The following is a 19,762-nucleotide window of genomic DNA, read 5'->3' as shown; positions in this document are numbered from 1 at the left end:
TCATTGTGTATTGTGGAAGATGATTATTAGGTGATGATAGCTTGTTTTTACCAATTTTCAAGGCACACTGTCAGGATTCCACTCGGTGCTGCCTCCTGGAACGGTTACCACATGACTGTTTATATGCAATTTGCATCCTGGAGATCTTGTGCCACTACTTTTTCTGCTTGGCAAAGAGGAGACTATGATGAAGGTGCGGGCTGTGCTCACAAAAAGGATGAGATCAGAAGAGGTTTTTCTATTACCAACGCATTTTGGAGCCTTTTACAAGGTAAAAACAACTTTGTTTGTCCAGTAAAAACCTTGATTATGCTCACGGAATCTCAACCTGTGCATTAGCGCAGACCGCACATAGTGATAATCTCCACTTTGCCAACAGTTACCTGGACAATATTCTCCTCCAGCCACTGCTAGAGCTGAAAGCATGGCACATCAGGCTTCTTATAGGTCTCATGTCATCACACAACCCATACAGGCGAGCACTACAATCACCCTCAGTCCATCTTGCTCCTTACGGTACTGCCCTATTTATGCGCATTTGTCCCATCCAGATCTTCCCCCTACTTTTCCTGCATCTCTCATTGTTCTGTTGAGAGAGCGGATGAGAAATTATATAACACATGATTGCCAATAATATGACCTATTCAGAAGGCAAAAAAGCAGATCCTCACAGTGTGCATAATTCACACTAATAGGGTTTTGGCAATCTGCAGTCACACAGACTGACTGCAGAAATGTATGTTCAGCCTTGAAAACCCTTTAAGCTGGATTACCCCTTTAAACTGTCATTAAAAAAAATCAAGTCTTAATAAACCTTGCTACATATTTGCAAATTGGTTGTAACTTTTAATGTTTGATGCCTTCTGGGATGTTTTTGTATTTTTCAGTTTTGTTTTGCTTTTATGCAAATTGAATTTTAAGTGTTTCATTTAGATAAGTTAGTGCTTTAAGTTCTAGTAATTTGCTTAAATGCTAATTTAATGTTTTAGAAAGCAGAAAAAAAAGAATTTGCAAATCAATAATGTTATAAATTAGTTTTTGTGTTTATTTTGCTATTATTTAAAATTGAACATATAGGCTCGAAAAGCAAAATAAACTAAAACAATCTGTGCTCTTGTTAATATCTGTAAATGGCAAAAAATTAAGAAACAAAATTGTACTGCTTCCAAGTTTACCTAAATGTCAAAGAATTATGCAAATCCTAGCTGGCCACACTTTTTTCATTTGTTTTTATAATTATTATACCTTTTAAAGAAACATAAGACTAATGGGGTTAACCTTTAAATCAACATTTTGCTTGTCTTCACAATGCCGTAGAATGAATACTTAATACCAGTGAGATTTTTACAAATATGCAATCAGCACAACCTAAAGGGATGGTTGATTATTCTTTCTGCATTAAAATGATGGTAACTTTTAAGACTTTTTATGTAAAAAAAAAGGCAGCGAAACAATACAAATATCTCCTGATTTATAGCGAAATGTAACAACAGGAGATTGTTAGTTTTCGATGTCAACTACCTATCGCTGCTCCGTCTAAATCATACTTATAAGTTATGCAGTCTGAGCCAGCAACTAAATACCATGGCTAAGGCCATCACATCTCCTCCTGGTACCTTAAAACTTTTCGGCCAACACCAAAAGGTCAAGATGAAGACAATGGAAGTGGTGCTACTTCTGTCAATACATAAAGCTTAGTTGTGTGTTGAAGTTTTCTTTCGAAGTTTTACAAAGATGGATGATAAGTTTGACTGGAGAGACGTGAAGATCAGTATATAGCGCTTATTATGACATTGTAGCTCCAGTTCCGAAAAAATTGTTGAGGCATCCTTGGAATGCACACCTTAAAATGCAATTGCATTGATCTTGAAAATTCAAATTCCCCAACTTTGCCAAGGTTTCTCACAGAATCGAATGCAATATTGCAAAGCTTCTAGTTGCCCAGAAAAGATGTGTATAACACTATAACACTCTGCGATATTTTAGAACTTTACTGAACCCATTTGAGCTTCTTATTGCAAACACAGATTAATATCAGACAATAACAATAAAAAAGTATGGAAAAAAATAAATATCTATTTTTTTTAAAGTTTAAGAGATACACAGTTGAGAATAGAGGTGCTTCTCACAAAATTAGAATATCACCAAAAAGATAATTTATTTCAGTTCTTCAATACAAATTCTTATATTATATAGAGTCTTTACAAACAGAGTGATCTATTTCAAGTGTTTATTTATCTTTATGTTGAAGATTACGGCTTACAGCCAATGAAAACCCAAAAGTCATTATCTCAGTAAATTAACAAAAACAACCTGTGAAGGCTTCCTAAGCATTTTAAAAGGTCTCTTAGTCTGTCTCAGTAGGCTCCACAATCATGGGGAAGACTGCTGACTTGACAGATGTCCAGAAGACAGTCATTGACGTACTCCACAAGGAGGGTAAGCCACAAAAGGTCATTGCTAAAAAGCTGGCTGTTCACAGAGTGCTGTATCCAAGCATATTAAAGGAAAGTTGAGTGGAAGGTAGAAAAGTGTGGTAGAAAAAGGTGCACAAGCAACCGGGATAACCTCAACCTTGAAAGGATTTTTAAGAAAAACCCATTCAAAAATTTGGGGGAGGTTCACAAGGAGTGGACTGCTGCTGGAGTCATTGCTTCAAGAGCCACCACACACAACAGGTGTTCTTTTCAGATGAAAGAAAATTTTGCATTTCATTTGGAAATCAAGGTCCGAGAGTCTGAAGGAAGAGTGGAGAGGCCACAATCCAAGCTGCTTGAGGTCTAGTGTGACATTTTCACAATCATTGATCATTTGGGAGCTATGTCATCTGCTGGTGTAGGTCCACTGTGTTTTATCAAGACCAAAGTCAGCCCAGCTATCTACCAAGAAATTTTAGAGCACTTCATGCTTCCCTCTGCTGACATTTCCATTTTTGGAGATGGAAATTTATTTCTCCAGCAGGACTTGGCACATGTCCACACTGCCAAAAGTACCAATACCTGGTTTACAAAGAAGAGCACCACTGTACTTGATTGGCAGCAAACTCGCCTGACCTTAACCCCATAGATAATCTATGGAGAATTGTCAAGAGGAAGATGACAGACACCAGACCCAACAATGCAGACGAGCTGAAGGCTGCGATCAAAGCAACCTGGGCTTCCATAACCCCTCAGCAGTGCCACAGGCTGATCGCCTCCATGTCACACCATATTGATGCAGTAAATGATTCAAAAGGAGCCCCAACCAGATATTGAGTGCATTTACTGAACATACATTTCAGTAGGCCAACATTTCAGCTTTTAAAATCATTTTTCAAGCTGCTGTTATAAAGTATTCTAATTTACCAAGATAATGACTTTTGAGTTTTCATTGACTGAAGGCCATAATCATCAACATTAACAGAAATAAACACGTGAAATAGATCACTCTGTGTGTAATGACTCTATATAATATATGAGATTCACTTTTTGTATTGAAGAACTGAACTAAATTCACCTTTTTGATGATATTCTAATTTTGTGAAAAGTACCTGTATATTTCCGGAATCTTGAGATTTTTCTTTTAGGTAACAAAGAAAACCTGGCTTGTCCATCTCATAATCCAAGCACAATTTCTGTGACACACAAATCTTGGTTTTATGATTTTAGTTTAAGTAAAAAATAAAAATTAGGACAGAGGGGTATTAAACTGCCTTCTTTGCTTGCAGAGCATTTAGAATAAAATGCTGTTATTAAGTTGCTGTTACTGCAATACATCCCAGATTAATCTGTTCACAGTCACACTTAGGCTAGTTTCACACTAGTGTTTATCCAGGCTGAGGAGGGATGCGGACTTCCTCTGTGAAGCCCTGCCCACTGCCACGCCTCTTTGTTCAGCTCCACCTACGGGCCGGGTATGCTGATGCCGCCGCATGTGTCGTTTTGACCGTGCGGCATCTGCACAAAAATGCAACATGTTGCGTTCGGCGCAGGTCATCACACCGTCAAAACGACGCATGCGGTGGCATCCGCATACAGCGGCATGACCTGCGTACCCAATGTTAAAGATAGGGTGTGCACATCACATGCAGCTGTAGGCGGAGCTGAACAAAGAGGCGCGGCAGTGGGCAGAGCTTCACGGAGGAAGTCCGCATCCCTCCGCAGCACGGACAAACGCTAGTGTGAAACTAGCCTAAGTGACTCCTCAGGTATAGCACATCCATATATACCTTGAGACATCAGAGGTGTGTGAAATAGTACCTCGCATTTTTTTGCGATCCTAGTGAGCCAAATCACAAAATATTTACATTTCATGGGAATAGTCGAAATTGAAGAAATTCGATTTAAGGTTGATTCTCTAGAAGCAGGTCACCATTGCAGCCAGCAAATTGGTTGCAGCAGCCACAGGTCCATATGATGGGATTAGGGCATACAGACCTAGTATGGATGCACAAGTGCAAACCTTTTGCAATGTATATGGTGCAAATTTTAATCATCAGGGAAATCAAAAAAATACTTCCATAAAGATGTAACAGTTCTAAACCAATATATCAGGGCACAACAAATTTTTGCTTGCTGCACCTAATTGTGTAGACACTTCTCTAAGGTTATTCTGAACATTGCTACATCTTTACCAGAAATATTTTGCAAATCATAAATGAATTTACTTCTATTATGCTGAATTAAAACCCTTTGAATCCTCATACATGACCCCATGTATTATATTATTCAACTTTTTTTTCAAACATTTTAAATTAACAAATAATTTTCATAGTAATGAAAGCCATGGTCATGCCATGTGCGACTTGGTTGAAATAGAAGAGAAAAATATAATTAGCAAAATGTAATTGATCATACCTTTTAGAAAAATCTATTTAGTTTCAAGGCTTTTAGAACTCCATATGATGATTAATGTGTTCTTTTTTACATGTGAATCAAAGAACTTTATGGGTTTTTGGAAAGCTTTGTGCTCAAACAATATCAAATTAAAATTTCAGTTTACAAATGATCACTTAAATTTACTAGCATTGTGCAAGCTACTTAATGTTTTAAGCACAAAGTATTATGGAAAGGTGTTTTATCCATATTTTATAATGGAAATTCTTGGCATGGGTTTCCATTAACGAAACAAGAAAATCTAATTATTTACATTCGACATAAACAATTAGTTGGCTTCTATTCAGAAAATGCTTTAGTGATAAAATAATTGATTACACTGGACTGTTACATCTAGTTTACATTGTATTTGGTATCTGGTACATGATGCTATGTGCAAAAATAGTATATATTTCAGCACTGAAATCCCAATCCTCATTTTAAAGGGGGGTTGTCCGGACTCCGGAGAGAATATATTGATAACCGATCCATTGGATAGGTCATCAATATCAGATCATTGGAGGTCTGACACCTGTCACCCCAACCCATAAACTGTTAAATGAAGGTACTTAGAACTCAGATTGGATAATTTGTAAGAGCCCAACAGCGAGGGACAAGACGTACCCCTTGGTTGGGACCCTAACCTAATATGCCTCTTTAATTAGAGATGGAATCTACCTGCCCTTAAAACTATAGGTTTTTAGCCCAGGAGAGGCACATATATTCAGTGTTTGCATATTATTGCATATCAGAGTGGAGCTGATTTTTCTTAGCTTTATTGACTTGGTTGTCTCAGCTTGCACCTGTTTACACTTGTCTTAGTCTGCTTAAAGGTGCTGGTCGGTCTTTTTGATATTTGTAGTAGACTCTCTCTGACCGAGCACTCCTCCCATCAGTCTAAGGCATTTTGAAACAGAGCTTGGTCTTACCTGCCCATACAGCGCAGGAGGACTTAAAAAGGTTTTTGGCGGCTACACAGGGGGAGTCAGGTTGTTTTATGAGCATTTGTAGAATGCAGCACAGGCGCTGAATAAGGTGATGGTTTTAGTTGATATATGAAAAAACTGGTCACAGATTCTCTTTAAGTGAACATCGCAATATCAGATATTACCTATTGACAAAAGTGTCACTATTTCAGGTAAAAAAAAAATACTGCCGATCTTCGTTTTCTAATCCCAGACTTCTTTACCATGGAACATAAGTAAAAATGTAGCTCTATAAACAATTCAAATCTTACTAACCCCAATTAATGCAAGTTAATATATTCTTAAAAAATCTCTTTCACCTGTAACCTTTTCTACAGCATACCAATCAACCAGCAAGTACACCTCCGGGAAATGCACTCAGTAGCGTATTAATCATAGGAGAACAGGTGAAAAACATTTTGCAGTCTGACTTGTTTAATTATTAGTTTATTGCTGTTTATGCTCCATTAGCTTTTTTTCTATAAAGAAGGAAGCATTAAGAACAATTTGATTTCTCCGGTGTTTGCTTGCATTACACTGTAATTTAGCGCAGCTCAGGAATGAGACAGACCTCACATGAGATGCGATGAGCCTTGTCTTACCTCTACTTACGTCAACAAACTTTTCGAAATTCATCTTTGAACCATATAGTGTAAAAATGTCCTACTAATGAGAGTTTACGAGCTCTCTGCATCTAATTGCCTGTTCAGTACAAATTTCAGCTTCTAAGGCATGTACTATCATCTGAGTCACCAGTTTGTGATGCAAGTAATTAATTTCTTACCAACGATAAAACTAATTAATCCAACAGCTCTGAACTTTTCTGGCTAGTCAACAAGTACTTTATTGTACTGGTAATAGTTGGGTTAGCTTTGTTCTAACGTGCATTAAATGGAGTTGACACAATATTTTGGGGGTTTATTTCAATTTATAACTCCCATCGTTTGAACAGAAAACCACATTTTATTATGTTTATGCTATTTTTTATTTTTTTTAGATATTTTGTATTAAGTTTAATACTTTGTGGCATTTTTACAAATTGGGATCAACTTGCTTGTACTGTTTTTGGCCATACAGAAGTCAAATTTTAATGTCTCTATTATCCAGTCCCTTCTTTCCGGTCTCAACTAAACTAAACTTGAATTATGATAAAATGCTTTGGATCTCATACATCAGTCTAGTAAAGCTATGGGAAATTCAGATGTTGCAGCATAAGAACAAGTGATGAAGTGTGAGTAAATCAGAAAAGCTAAGGTTCCTTAGAAAAAAAATATATCTATAGTATAAAATATATAAAGAAACAAAACAGAAATGAAACACTACCAATTCTCATTGTAGGGGTGTAGAGGGTATTCTCTTAGAGTATTGCTCCCCATAACATAGGTCTCCTCCAGAAGTTAGAAAATAATAGGGTTTAAAGAGGGCATTTTTTTTCCCTTTTAGAGGAGCTATTTTTGCATCTACCACTAATGGAAAGTCACAAGCTCGATGATTGCCATGCTATAAAGGGCTTTGGAAATATAAAATTGCAATTCTATATTTTTGGAGTTGGCCATTAATTTTGATTCTTGTCTGCAGAGCTAAATTTCATGTGCCGCGTGCCTCTTAATGAATTAGGAGTATCTACTTTTATCGAAACTGATGTGGGCAATATCAGTCCTGATGAATCAGGACCAGAATGTGCAAATATCTTCCGACAGACTATCTCAAATCTTGTTTTTTTGTTTTCTGTTTTTCAAAGCTTAAAATCTTTGGATATGTTGAGCAATGAGAGAAGGTAAAAAAGGACACATCTATAAATGGTGAAGAATGAACAGTTTTCTATTACTCACTTGGAAAGTGGTTGAAAATGAACAGCAATAAGACAGAAAGATGAAGAATAACATCTCTTAAGAGCTAAGTATTTATCATCACACAAAGCCTTAATGTACGATGACATCCATCCACTTTGTAGACCGCGTAGATGACAAAAATAAAGCCATAAATTCAAAACAATATATCCAAAAGGAAAAATAAAATAATACTACCAAAGTTCAAGGCCGACCTTTCTGATCCCGATTTGGTTTGACGACGTCATCCAAACTGAGAATTATTTTGGTCTTACACTGATTTACTGATCAGTGCTCATCCTATAACAAGGTACTAAGTACTTTCTCACATTACCAGCTCTTTAGAAAATTACTCAATGTTCTGTAAGTAACATTTAAAGCCTCTCTGAGGCGCGGCACTCTCTCATGTAAGAGGGTCACATGCTGGTGATACAAACCATCTTCAGATATTATTGTCAACAGGGGAAAAGAAAAATGAAAATGGAGAGTGATCATTATTTAAGAGAGGGAACATAACAAGAACACCATCTAACTTTATTTTTTCTTGCTCTTGGAGGCACCTCGTATTTAGTACACAGCGCTATTGATTTTTCCACCGCAATAATGGCTTTGCCACAATTTCAAGTAATATTGTATATCAGACATTCTGTATGAGGATCAACGTCCACATGAAAGTGCACAATATATATCAGAAAATAGAAAAAGGGACTGCACAGTGGTGCTTAATCATTACATGCTTCCAACCTTAAGGGTAAGGACAAGGAGCGCCAGGTGCTCACAGCTGAAAACTGTACGGGCATGGTCTCATGCAGCTGAGAGTTGGTTTTCAAATTTTGCACGTAAAAATGTAGATTACTTGCAAAACTGTGCAGCCAGCAATAATCAATTTGAAAAATAGATCTTTTCCGAAAGTACTTTCCAAATCATCTGTCCTTACCCTAAGAAAGCTCCAGTTTTCCATTAAGGTATTGTCATAACTGAGGATCTGGCCAAAAATAAATTGCACCATTTGGCTTCCAAGGACTGGTTTGAACTTCACTGTAGACAGGTGAATATAGGGGGTAGACTTGAATTATGTCATGAGAGAAGTCTAGGAGGCAATGATTTTGCCCATTGCTACTTTTGGTCTCCAGCCTACTTTTTTGGCAACAACTTCATGAGAAGGTCATCGAGATGATCTTGCATCTCGCCACCCAGCCTTATGTCACTATTATGTCAGTTGGCTCACGTAATGCGGTCTCCCCACTTTCACCAGCATGACGTTCCGCACCCCCTGGGAACTGGTAACGCCAGCTTGGCATAGTTTTACACAGACACTCCCTGCCCACACCGGTCCAGGGAGGCATAAGGAGTGAGAGGATGGTCAGCTACACTCTGGAGGTGAGCACGGCAGCAGGTACTTTGTTCTCCAACAGAGGATCCAAAGAAACAATAAGACATTACATGGCTCTCAATGAAATCGTTCAGCTATGTAAATCATAAACAACCCTTTGGCCCTACTCTTCAATATTAAGTCATAATCCTTGACCTGTTAACACTACTGATTTCTTGGATTAGTGAATATCTCTATCTAGACGTCGCCAGCGACATCAGCTTCTGTCAACAGGCACCACCTTATTCACTCTGGAGTCAGAGCTAGTGTTGAAGATGAAGAGGAAACTGTAGGAGAGATCATTGCACATAGGGTCTTATCTGATTGGTAAAAAAATAATAAATTCAGATTATACTAATCTGATAGATCTATTAGCATGGTGAATAGATCTTAGTGGAAATATCAGCTGCAGCAGATCCACGGGTCAACAAGTGACTGTACCAGATGCAATCAAATAGGAAATATGTGGCTGTAATCCGCACTGCCAAATAAAGTGTGGAACCAAAAGTATCCAAAATGAATGATAGTGGTTTTATTCAAAGTGTTTCGAAGTTCAGATGACTTCTTCCTCAGGACATAACACATGTATACAAGTTATTATTTACAAATTTAACGTCCCTTATTATGCTTTGGGATCTCCCTAGACCCTAGAGCAGTGTTCCCCAACTTCAGGCCTCAAGAGCCACCAACAGGCCATGTTTTGAGGATCTCCTTAGTATTGCACAGGTTATTGAATGCTTGCCTGTCCAGGTGATGCAATTATCACCTGTGCAATACTAAGGAAATCCTGAAAACATGACCTGTTGGTGGCTCTTGAGGACTGGAGTTGGGGAACACTGCCCTAGAGCATCACTTCTCCAACCCCTTCGCTCCTCACCATTACTGGTCTGGTCCTCGCCACATCTTATCACTGCCATAAGAGCTGAATCTTTGGGTCTGTTCACGTTAGGCGGGGGACTTCCGGTTCTGATGAGGCCAGGGAGAGTGCTGAGTTAACGCATAAAGCGAGAACCACAGAAAAAACAGCCAATAAGTCCCATATATTGTAATGTGAAAACACAATAATTAATTAATTGAACAGGTACAATCCCCCTGTCGAAGGCAGCGTGTCAAAACATGTGTTGGGAAGAACGCCATCCGGGTGCCAGGGATCCTTTTTGCCACTGTAAGTCACCTTCTACTTTGGTCTTAATCTTACAATTTATTATTATCATTTCAGTGTGCATTTATACACACCTTACTCGGTGCTGCACCATGCAGATTATTTTTTTTTCACATTATTTTGAATCTAATGACCTACATTTGGATATTCACCATGTACCTATACTAATTGTGATTTAGATTCTCTCTCCTTCTTTGCATTAACACTTTATTGTATTTTCACACATTTGTTCACATATTTTTGTGCTTTGTAGCTTTGGTTTCCACCTTACCTTACTTTTTGTGTTGTGCATATTTACCCTGGCAATTCTATTCAGTATTTTATTCTGTTGAGTGCGTCCTTGTTTGTATGTAATTTTAATGTAACATTTTCTTCAATGTTTTTTCTGTTATTGTACCTGTTCAATTAAAAAATTATTGTGTTTATCACATTACAATATACAAGACTTTTTGGTCGTTTTTTCTGTGGTTCTCGCTTTATTTTTTCCAATTCCCGACTATCCACTTATCACTACTTTGATCGCAGGGTTATTACTCTATATTTACTTATTCATCTTATTTTAATTTCACTACTAATTTTACAGATTTCCCTGACACCTTTAAGCATTTCCTTTGATATATCATTTTCGAGTTAACGCATGTAAGGTTAAGACGTCATTACGTCACAACAGGTGGCATTACCTTGTGCGCATGCTCAAAACCATTTTCAGAGTAGTTCAGCATTAACGGTGGTGATAAGAAGATGCAATGAGGACTGAATGGATAAAGGTGAAGAGAGACAAGACCAGAGAGGTGCACGGTAAATTGAGAAAAAATTATTATTTTTATTTTTTATCCCTTTGATAACCATTTACGGTTCGAAAAAAGTGTGGCCAGTGGCTGCCTTCCTCCTGGATTCACATGTAAGTGAATTACAAAAAAAATGTGCAGTTTGACAAATGTGGATTTTTGTAATATTAAAATAGACTTCAATTCCACATTTCCATATTGGCTCATCTCATTTTGATGCCTTCAAAATTTGGTGCTGGAGACGAATGTTGACAATATGATGGATGGCAAGAAGAACAAACTAATCAATCTTGTAACAAATCAAGCCAGACACGTCACTTGAAGCAAGGATCATCAAGCTACGACTTGCCTACTTTAGACACATCATATGAAGAGAGAAACCATTGCAGAAGGACATCATGGTCAGAGAAAAGGAAGGAACAAGGCAAAGAGGAAGATCAGCAGCCCAATGGCTTGATACTATCAAGATAACGATGGAGAAGACCATGGTGGACCTATCTAGTCTTGCACAAGATCGATCTTCCTATAAATCGCTCATCAAGTTGCCATCAAATCGAGAATAAGCCAAAGGCCATTAAAAAAAATCAAGAAGTCCTCCAGATTTGTACCTCTGACATCCAACTGGGAGAATCTATTAGATATCTATGCAATGATTACTCCAAAGCTTCTTGGACCAAAGTTTGAAAATGTTCTCAAAGCTGCTCCTTATAAATAGGATGTGGAGCCATGCTGCCTCTATTCACCTTCTATCTAACTATTTGGGGGTTTTTTTGTACATATTTTTATTGAAAAAGGTCCATAAATCAAAGAAAGGTCGCATGTGAGATTTTTGCAGCAATTGTTTGATTTTCTTCACAGTGATTGACCACCTGATCTTTTTGCCCTATTGTACCGCACATGTCTCCTTTAAAGTCAACAAGTTGTCTTTCAAGTGTTTCCAAACCATATCCAAACCTTTAAAGTCAACAAGTTGTCTTTCAAGTGTTTCCAAACCATATCTGTAGTTCATCGCAAGCTCTGCATGAGGGTGAAGTTGTCTAACAAAGGAGGATGTTGGAGTTTCTGTGTTTCTGAGAAGTACGTCTTGCCACGTTCACTGCCAGCACTGATAAGGAAGATTACACTATCCCTCTCCTTCTTACAAAGCAAGCAGCGATAACTAGGAAGCAGTTACACAGTTAACATTTATTATCTGCTGCCTGGAAAGAAGTTTTCATGATCAAATTCTTTAAAGGCTTCAACGGCAAAGGCAAAAGATACATAAGTATGAAGAAGCTTGCTTATTTATAATACCTGGATCATATGCAGTAAGCTTTTTCCAATTTTTTTGGGAAGTGAAATTCAGACATATGGAAAAGGTAGAATGCAAAATTATTTTTTGTCTCTGGCGGCCCAAAGCCAATTCCAAAAGGCCCCCAATGGACTAAAGTTATTCAGCCGTGCTTAGATGATAATTACTAGCTTTATGTAGAGTCCCACAATTCTTTTCCATAAGGAGCTCTTATTTGGGTTGGATTTTACGGAGTTTTTTCCTACTTTATGTCCTAATATTATGAGTTGTATGTGTATATGTAAAATATCTTTTGAATCATGTCTTTGTAGATCCATTGTTTCTGCTATGGGTTACATGACATTTAGTCCTCTTATATGGTGATGTGGTGGATCACGTGTCGTGCATTATGCAGCTCCGTTGCTTGGGTCCCCAGTGTATGTAACGTTATACATGACATCTTGTGCATGGTCAGGCTAAATAGCAGCTGCTCACAGCACATTCACAGTTCAGGACTGGTTAAAAGGGTTATTTAACCTAAGGCTACAAGTCTGCAGTCACCTTACATTACTGCAGACTTGTGAATCCTCAAATCTCACGCATTTCGCGCTGTGACAATTCTCCGTTGCCAGCAGCGGGAGCAGAGTGTACGTGACCACAAGTATTAGATTTCCATATGTGCGGCCACATGCTGACTAGATGTGCGCGGTCTCACTCAATGCAAGTGTATTGAGCGAGGTTGGACACATCTAGTCGGAATGTGACTGTAAGTATGCAAATCGTATACCCGTCCGTTCCCAGCATCGGCATCCTCACAGCATGCATTGCATATGATGTTAGGATTTGCAAGTCTGCAGTTATATAAAGTGCAGCTAAAGGCCAGATGACAAACACTTAAAGCCTGACCTTGTATGTGTTGTCACATGCAAAGCCCCATATGCAGGATAATGTCCTGTGCAGTAAATATGGCATGTGATTGGGTGGGTTGTTATAGGAGGAAAACATGTCTCAGATGACCAAGCTCAAAGACAAGATACTGCCAGGATATAATATCCGGTGTTATAAAATATCGTACATTGGTATATAAAATCCCAGATAACCCCTATAATGGGAATCTGTCACCAGGACAGGGACCATAATTCCATTGATGTGTATTACTAGACTCAATGCCGTCATTTTGATAAAATCCCTGTTTTACCTGCTGCATATCTAGCAGTTCTCTGAAAGCTGAGCCTTGTTTAACCTCACCCACATCACTGATCGGCAGCTTCCTGTGTACATTGACAGAAAATTGCAGTGTGAGGGCGGGGTTATACAGAGCAGGAGGACTAGATGGCACAAAACAACTAGTCCTCTAGTGATAATCTCTGTCTAATGAAACTTTTATTTTATTGAAACTACAACAAGCAGTCCAATAAGTGACACATTGCTTGAATTAGAATATCTGCCTGTACATCATGCTGCTGTCAGATTACATAGCAAAAAATCTGCTGACAGATTCCCTTTAATGTTTTTTTTAATCCTATACTCAGGTTTGTAAATTGATGGTAAATTGGCATATTCCAAAACAGAGGAAATGAATAATGTAAGCAAACAGAAAGTAAGTCAAATTAATTTAATATTTAAGATGTATAAACATTTTATATTTTTCTTTAATCTGTAATATTCTTGAAAGATATCATATTATATGTGCCTAAAATATCATTTCCCTTTCTACAGGCTCAAAGTAAAAAGCTCAGGATTCACCTCCCTCATCATGACATCGGTCTAGTATAGAATAGTAAATAGAAGCTGGAGATGAAGAGGGAAAGAGGGGGATGCAGCTGCAGTTTCTTCTACCATTTCCTATGTGGGAGCGATGAAAAGGCAGAAAGACGTTGTTAGGGCTAGCGGAATGCACCAAATAATTAGAAAGATGGTATAAGGTGCGTTCGCAGCCCGGAGTCCACCGTGCAGAGATGGAACCTGTTGTTGAGTAATGACGGACTATATGGTGGTATAATGTGGATACACACATGGGTTAGCTTCAACCGGTCTGAAGGAAGCGAACCCTGTTGCATCACTGGGCTGCGGTACAGCCCAAAGAGCGCAAGCAAAGAGTCACAGAACTCTGTCCCAAGACTCAGGGAAAGAGTTCCTCTTGACCTCTTGCGCTCGACACAGCTACTGGGGTGTCAGAGTTTAACGGAAATAATAATTTAATGCACAAGAGTGCGTGCAGTGCCGCTCTGGTGGACACCGCTAACCACCCAGACTTGGGCCAGGAAAGCGTTCTATTAGCACATGGCGCCACACTGGCAGTCACTGCAATCAGACGCTGTATTGTGTGCTACGTATGCAGATAGCACTGTCGGGCGCTAGATAGCGTCTACCTTTCACGAGCAGTCAGCAACACTAGGAAGGGGATGATTAAGGAGCGACAGTCGCACATCTACACACACACGTTAACAACAACACTAGCGCCAAGCGGCCATGCAAACCTTTTATAGCAGCAGTGCTATGGGACCTTCCAGATGGTGCAATAGGAGCCACAACAGGACCCGAGCATGTGACCCCCGACGTCCAATGTGAGGTCGTCCCATGGGCATGCTCAGTATGGGAAAAGCAGGACTTAGTCCCAGAAAGACCGGATCGCTGCTGATCAGTGCTGGCTACAAAGGCAGAGCCTGGAAGGGCAGCAGTAACCAGTCGCACAGTATCAGCTTGAGCCAGAAGCTGGGACCGAAGTCTCCAATGAGCAGGCTCCACTGCGGCTGGAGAAGAATGGGAGACTACAGTGGAGATAGTTTGAGATTCCCCCTGTGCAGAGGCGGGAACTCGACACCTAACAGATGTAGATATATGAAGTTTTTTTTATTAATAGACCTTTTATTCAGCAAGCATGGAAAGGAATAATTGGAATTTACAGAAAACAACATTTATGGAAAAAGACACCAATCTTTCAGGTCATGCTTCATTCATGGTTTCACTGTATTTTCCATTTACAGCTACTTAGGACGAGGTTTTCCAAAAGACAGGTGATAAATGTACTAACTTCAAGGGTCCAAGAGTTGAAACCCCTACAGATCTTGCCAATGAGGGTTCCGAAGTTCTTTTTGTGACCATTATTCTGCTTATTTCACTGTCGTCAGTGTCACAGAACTCATTGTAGAGGTGGCTGAGCATGATGGCATCTATATAAACACTGGTGATCCAGGGGCTCTCATTTATTGGATAAATGAGGGTCTTAATGGTTGGCCCACCAGTAAGCATACATTTACCACTTCTCCTATGGATGGGTAATAAATGAAACCATTTAGGGTGAAAAACATAACACTCTCCTGATGCCAATCTTGGAAAAACAAAGCAATGAACTCAATTTCATAAACAAGGACAACTTATTTTTCCATTTTTAAGTGATTTTTGGACAATATTCTTTAACTAAAAAGAAGCAAGCAATAATGGTATCATCAATGCTCGTTGAGTGTGAGAAGTGGCATTTTTATGGAGTCGGACACTGGGGACTTACCTGAGCAGGTCTCATTAGATTCATCTTCATTACTGCCACAATCATTTGCTCCATCACAAAGCCACCTCTTGGGAATACAGCGGTTACTTTGGCACTTAAATTGGTCTCCCGGACAGCTGTGGTTCACTAGGAAAACATAAAGAAGCAATTTAAGACACTCAAGGCGAGCTAGTTCTTAACGACAAGCGCTGCCTGTAAATGAGTCCAGAATAATGCATGTAAATGGGGTGACGGAATTATAGCACAATGAGGAAGCGTGTCATATAGCGTTTATTTTTATTAACAGATGAATAAAGACCTAAATGAGTTTTTAATGCTATTTTGTTCAAAAGAAAATGAATGGTACCAAGTCATTTGTCAACAGAGAGATAAGCTTTAATTCCAGAAACAATGCTTTATAATTTATATATTGTTAACAAGCAAATGCTAATCAGCTTTTTAGTGATTCATGTTCCAGAGAAAAAGCCACAAGTGGGAGCGGGCTACGGAATAGGCAATGTGAGTTTAGCATTCATTTCTTTAGAATTAAAAAAAAGAAACCTTAAATAAACTTGTCTCCTATTTAAAAAGTTAAAATTAATGGCTCCAGGGTGCTATAAACAGTAAAAATAAATTTATACTCACCACCCAGACTGGCACCTCCCTTGCCCTATTGGTAATACAATATGTACCCGTCTGGTCTCCTGGCATCAACATCTGGCAGGGGCCAATCAGAGGTCACTGATGGGCTGCAGCCTTCATATATCATCCAAACAGAAAGAGACATCCCCTGACAAATTTTGATGCAAGGAGGTTTGCAGAGGACACAGAACTGAGTCCTGGAAGTCAAGTCAGTCCCGAATGTATAACATCATTGTCCATGAAGTTTACCTTTAGCAGACAATCCCTTTAGAAGGATTATACACTTATAATATGTTTAGATTTGTCATGCAGTTTCATCAATGTTACTAATATGCTTTAACCTGGGACAACTCATAAAGTCTCATGGATTGCAGTACCACCTTTATGCTGATGACACTCAGATCTACCTTTCTGGCCCAGACATCACCTCTCTACTGTCCAGAATCCCAGAGTGTCTATCTGCCATATCCTTCTTCTTCTCCTCTCGTTTCCTCAAACTCAATGTGGACAAATCTGAACTCATCATCTTTCCTCCATCTCATAGATTTTCCTTACCTGACCTATCTATCGCAATTAACAACATCACACTTTCCCCCATACTGGAAGTCCACTGCCTCGGAGTAACCCTTGACTCTGCCCTGTCTTTCAAACCGCACATCCAAGCTCTTTCCACCTCCTGTCACTTCCAGCTCGTGCATGCCCTCATCATCTCCTGCCTTGACTACTGCAACATCGTTTTCTGTGGCCTCCCTGCTAACACCCTTGCACCTGTCCAGTCCATCCTTAACTCGGCTGCCCGACTAATTCATGTCTCTCCTCGCTACTCCTCTGCTTCCCCTCTGCAAAGCTCTTCACTGGCTCCCTTTCCCTCAGCATATCCAGTTCAAATTACTAATACTAACCTACAAAGCCATCCATAACCTGTCTCCTCTATATAGCTCTGAACTAATCTCCTGCTATCACCCCTCACGCAATCTCCGGTCCTCCCAAGACCTCCTTCTCTCCTCCACACTTATTCACTCCTCACCCAACCGCCTCCAAGTCTTCTCCTGAATATACCCCATCCTCTGGAATTCTTTGCCCCAACACGTCCGACTATCAACCACATTCGGATCCTTGAGATGGAACCTGAAAACTCATCTCTTCAGGAAAGCCTACAGCCTGCACTGACCCCGCTGCCTCCTCATCACTACTGAAGCTACCGCCTCACCAACACCGGAGCTCCTGCAACCCCCAACCTATTGTCTCATTCCCCACCATCCTGCAGAATGTAAGCCCGCAAGGGCAGGGTCCTCGCCCCTCTGTATCAGTCTGTCATTGATAGTTTGTTTACTGTAAGTGATATCTGTAATTTGTATGTAACCCCTCCTCATGTACAGCACCATGGAATCAATGGTGCTAGAGAAATAATAATAATAATAATAACTTCAAAAAAAATCCACCTTTTTATCACTCGATCTTGATTTCTAGCTGCATTATTTTTGCCTTCCTTTCCTGTGTCGGAACATGACCACATCAATGAGTCAAGGGGGTTAGGTTGGCTGACTGCTTATTTTAGCACCTATGTCAGACCTATTCTTTGATCAAGCCAATGCATAAACAGAGAAGGGGGCTGACTTAGTTATTGAAAGGAACCAGTCAGCCAACCAACCCCTTGCACGCATAGTACTGTGGAATGTGGGGCATGTTGAAGGTGGGGCTATTTTTTATAGGGTCACTGTAGCATTTAAGAAAAGGATGCATTGTAAAAATGAAATAATTGACAATATCCATTAAAAAATTAAGAAAGAAGATCACATGTAACACAAGTGCAGATTTTCAGCATTTCATGTTGGTTTGTAAGCTAGTTGAAAAGCGTAATTTTAATAGTTTCTTAGACATTCTCAATTTGAAAAAAGTTTTCAAAAATTAGCAGAGACTAAGGATTAGTGATGAGCAAGTATACTCTTTGCTCGGGTTTTCCCGAGCACTCTCGGGTGATCTCCAAGTATTTGTGTGTGCTCGGAGCAGTAGCGTAACTACTGGGGGGGCAGAGGGGGCCATCGCCCCGGGCCCTGTCACATGAAGGGGCCCACTGGGAGCCAGGGCAGGGACACTTCTGTGAGGAGGCAGAACACTGCATAGGAGGAGAGCAGTGTAATATCTGCTTCCATCTAACGGAGACTCTGCACGCTGCTAGCACAGTGGCGGCTGCTGTCTCCCTCCTGCAGTGAATGGTGTTGCCAACTTGCCCCTCTGACCTGATGATGAAGCTTTTCCTGGCTGCAGTTTTCTTCACTCTGTGCAAGCTGGGATTGGCTCAGGCACGCTGGGTCCTAGTGCCCACATCTTGCATTTCACCTAGACACTTCCTGGTCCTGCCTGCAGTTCAAACTTCATCAGTACGTGGGGATGGAACATTTTAGGTTTATTCAATTCAGGTATGTCACTGTGAGACCATTGGGGTATTGTGGGGGCTGAAAGTGAGTGAGGGGGAACAGGGTACTGGGGGGGTGAATGTAAGACCATTTGGGTGTTGTGAGGGCAGAAGGTGGGTGGGGTGGGACAGGGCACTGAGGGGGTGGATGTGAGTTGATGGGGGTATTGGGGCTGAAGTGGGGGAGGGGGGACAGGTCACTGGGGGCTGAATATTATAATGTTTTGTTATGATATTATATGTACTCCATCACATGTAATATTTGCTGTCTGGGGGGATGGTAGGGGGCTTTTGATACGTACCACCTGGGTCTTTTATGAGTATTAGTCTAAGGAGCCGGCATACAGTAACCAAGAGCTGCATCACATTTACAGCACCACTCCAGCATTATTTTTTATTTCATTGCTGGAGCGGTGCTGAAAATCCGCGTCCCCTGCCCCCTGTCTGATACTCACCTTCTGGTGTTTTCATCTGTTTTAGTCTCTGCTCGGCTCCGTCTCCTGCAGTTTTTTTTTACCTGTCCACTGTTCCAGTGTTTCATGGAGCAGCGCAGAGGTCACTAATCAATGTGAGTCTATGAGAGCCTTGTTCTGGCCTCTTTCTCACTCTCAGGCTATGTGCACACGGTGCGGATTGGCAGCTGCGGATTCGCAGCAGTTTTCCATCTGGTTTACAGTACCATGTAAACCTATGGAAAACCAAAACCGCTGTGCCCATGGTGTGGAAAATACCGTGCAGAAACGCTGCGTTGTATTTTCCATAGCATGTCAATTCTTTGTGCGGATTCCGCAGCGTTTTACACCTGCTCCTGTATAGGATTCCGCAGGTGGTAAAACGCAGGTGAAATCTGCACAAAAAACACAGGAAATCCGCGGTAATTCCGCACACGAATCCACAACAAGTGCACATAGCCTCATAGTCTAACATTGAGCGCTTCTGACATAGCTTCTAATTTCTGGCCAGTCAGAAGCTGCGCTC

General features: G+C 40.1%; 1 protein-coding gene across 5 annotated transcripts in view; it reads right to left on the bottom strand.

Annotated features, from left to right (window-relative positions):
* LRP1B (LDL receptor related protein 1B) overlaps window positions 1-19,762 on the bottom strand; it is a 1,636,337-nt gene that overhangs the window by 698,674 nt on the left and 917,901 nt on the right. For all 5 annotated transcript variants that reach the window (XM_077273024.1, XM_077273022.1, XM_077273019.1 and 2 more), the window contains exon 17: window positions 15,748-15,873. In XM_077273024.1, coding sequence (XP_077129139.1) covers window positions 15,748-15,873 — 126 coding nt within the window. The remainder of the gene's footprint in view (window positions 1-15,747; window positions 15,874-19,762) is intronic.

This window comes from Ranitomeya variabilis, chromosome 7, assembly GCF_051348905.1.
Source record: "Ranitomeya variabilis isolate aRanVar5 chromosome 7, aRanVar5.hap1, whole genome shotgun sequence".
Lineage (NCBI taxonomy): Eukaryota > Metazoa > Chordata > Amphibia > Anura > Dendrobatidae > Ranitomeya > Ranitomeya variabilis.
The sequence above is the reverse complement of the archived record's forward strand: the minus strand, read 5'-3'. Positions and strand labels throughout refer to the sequence as shown.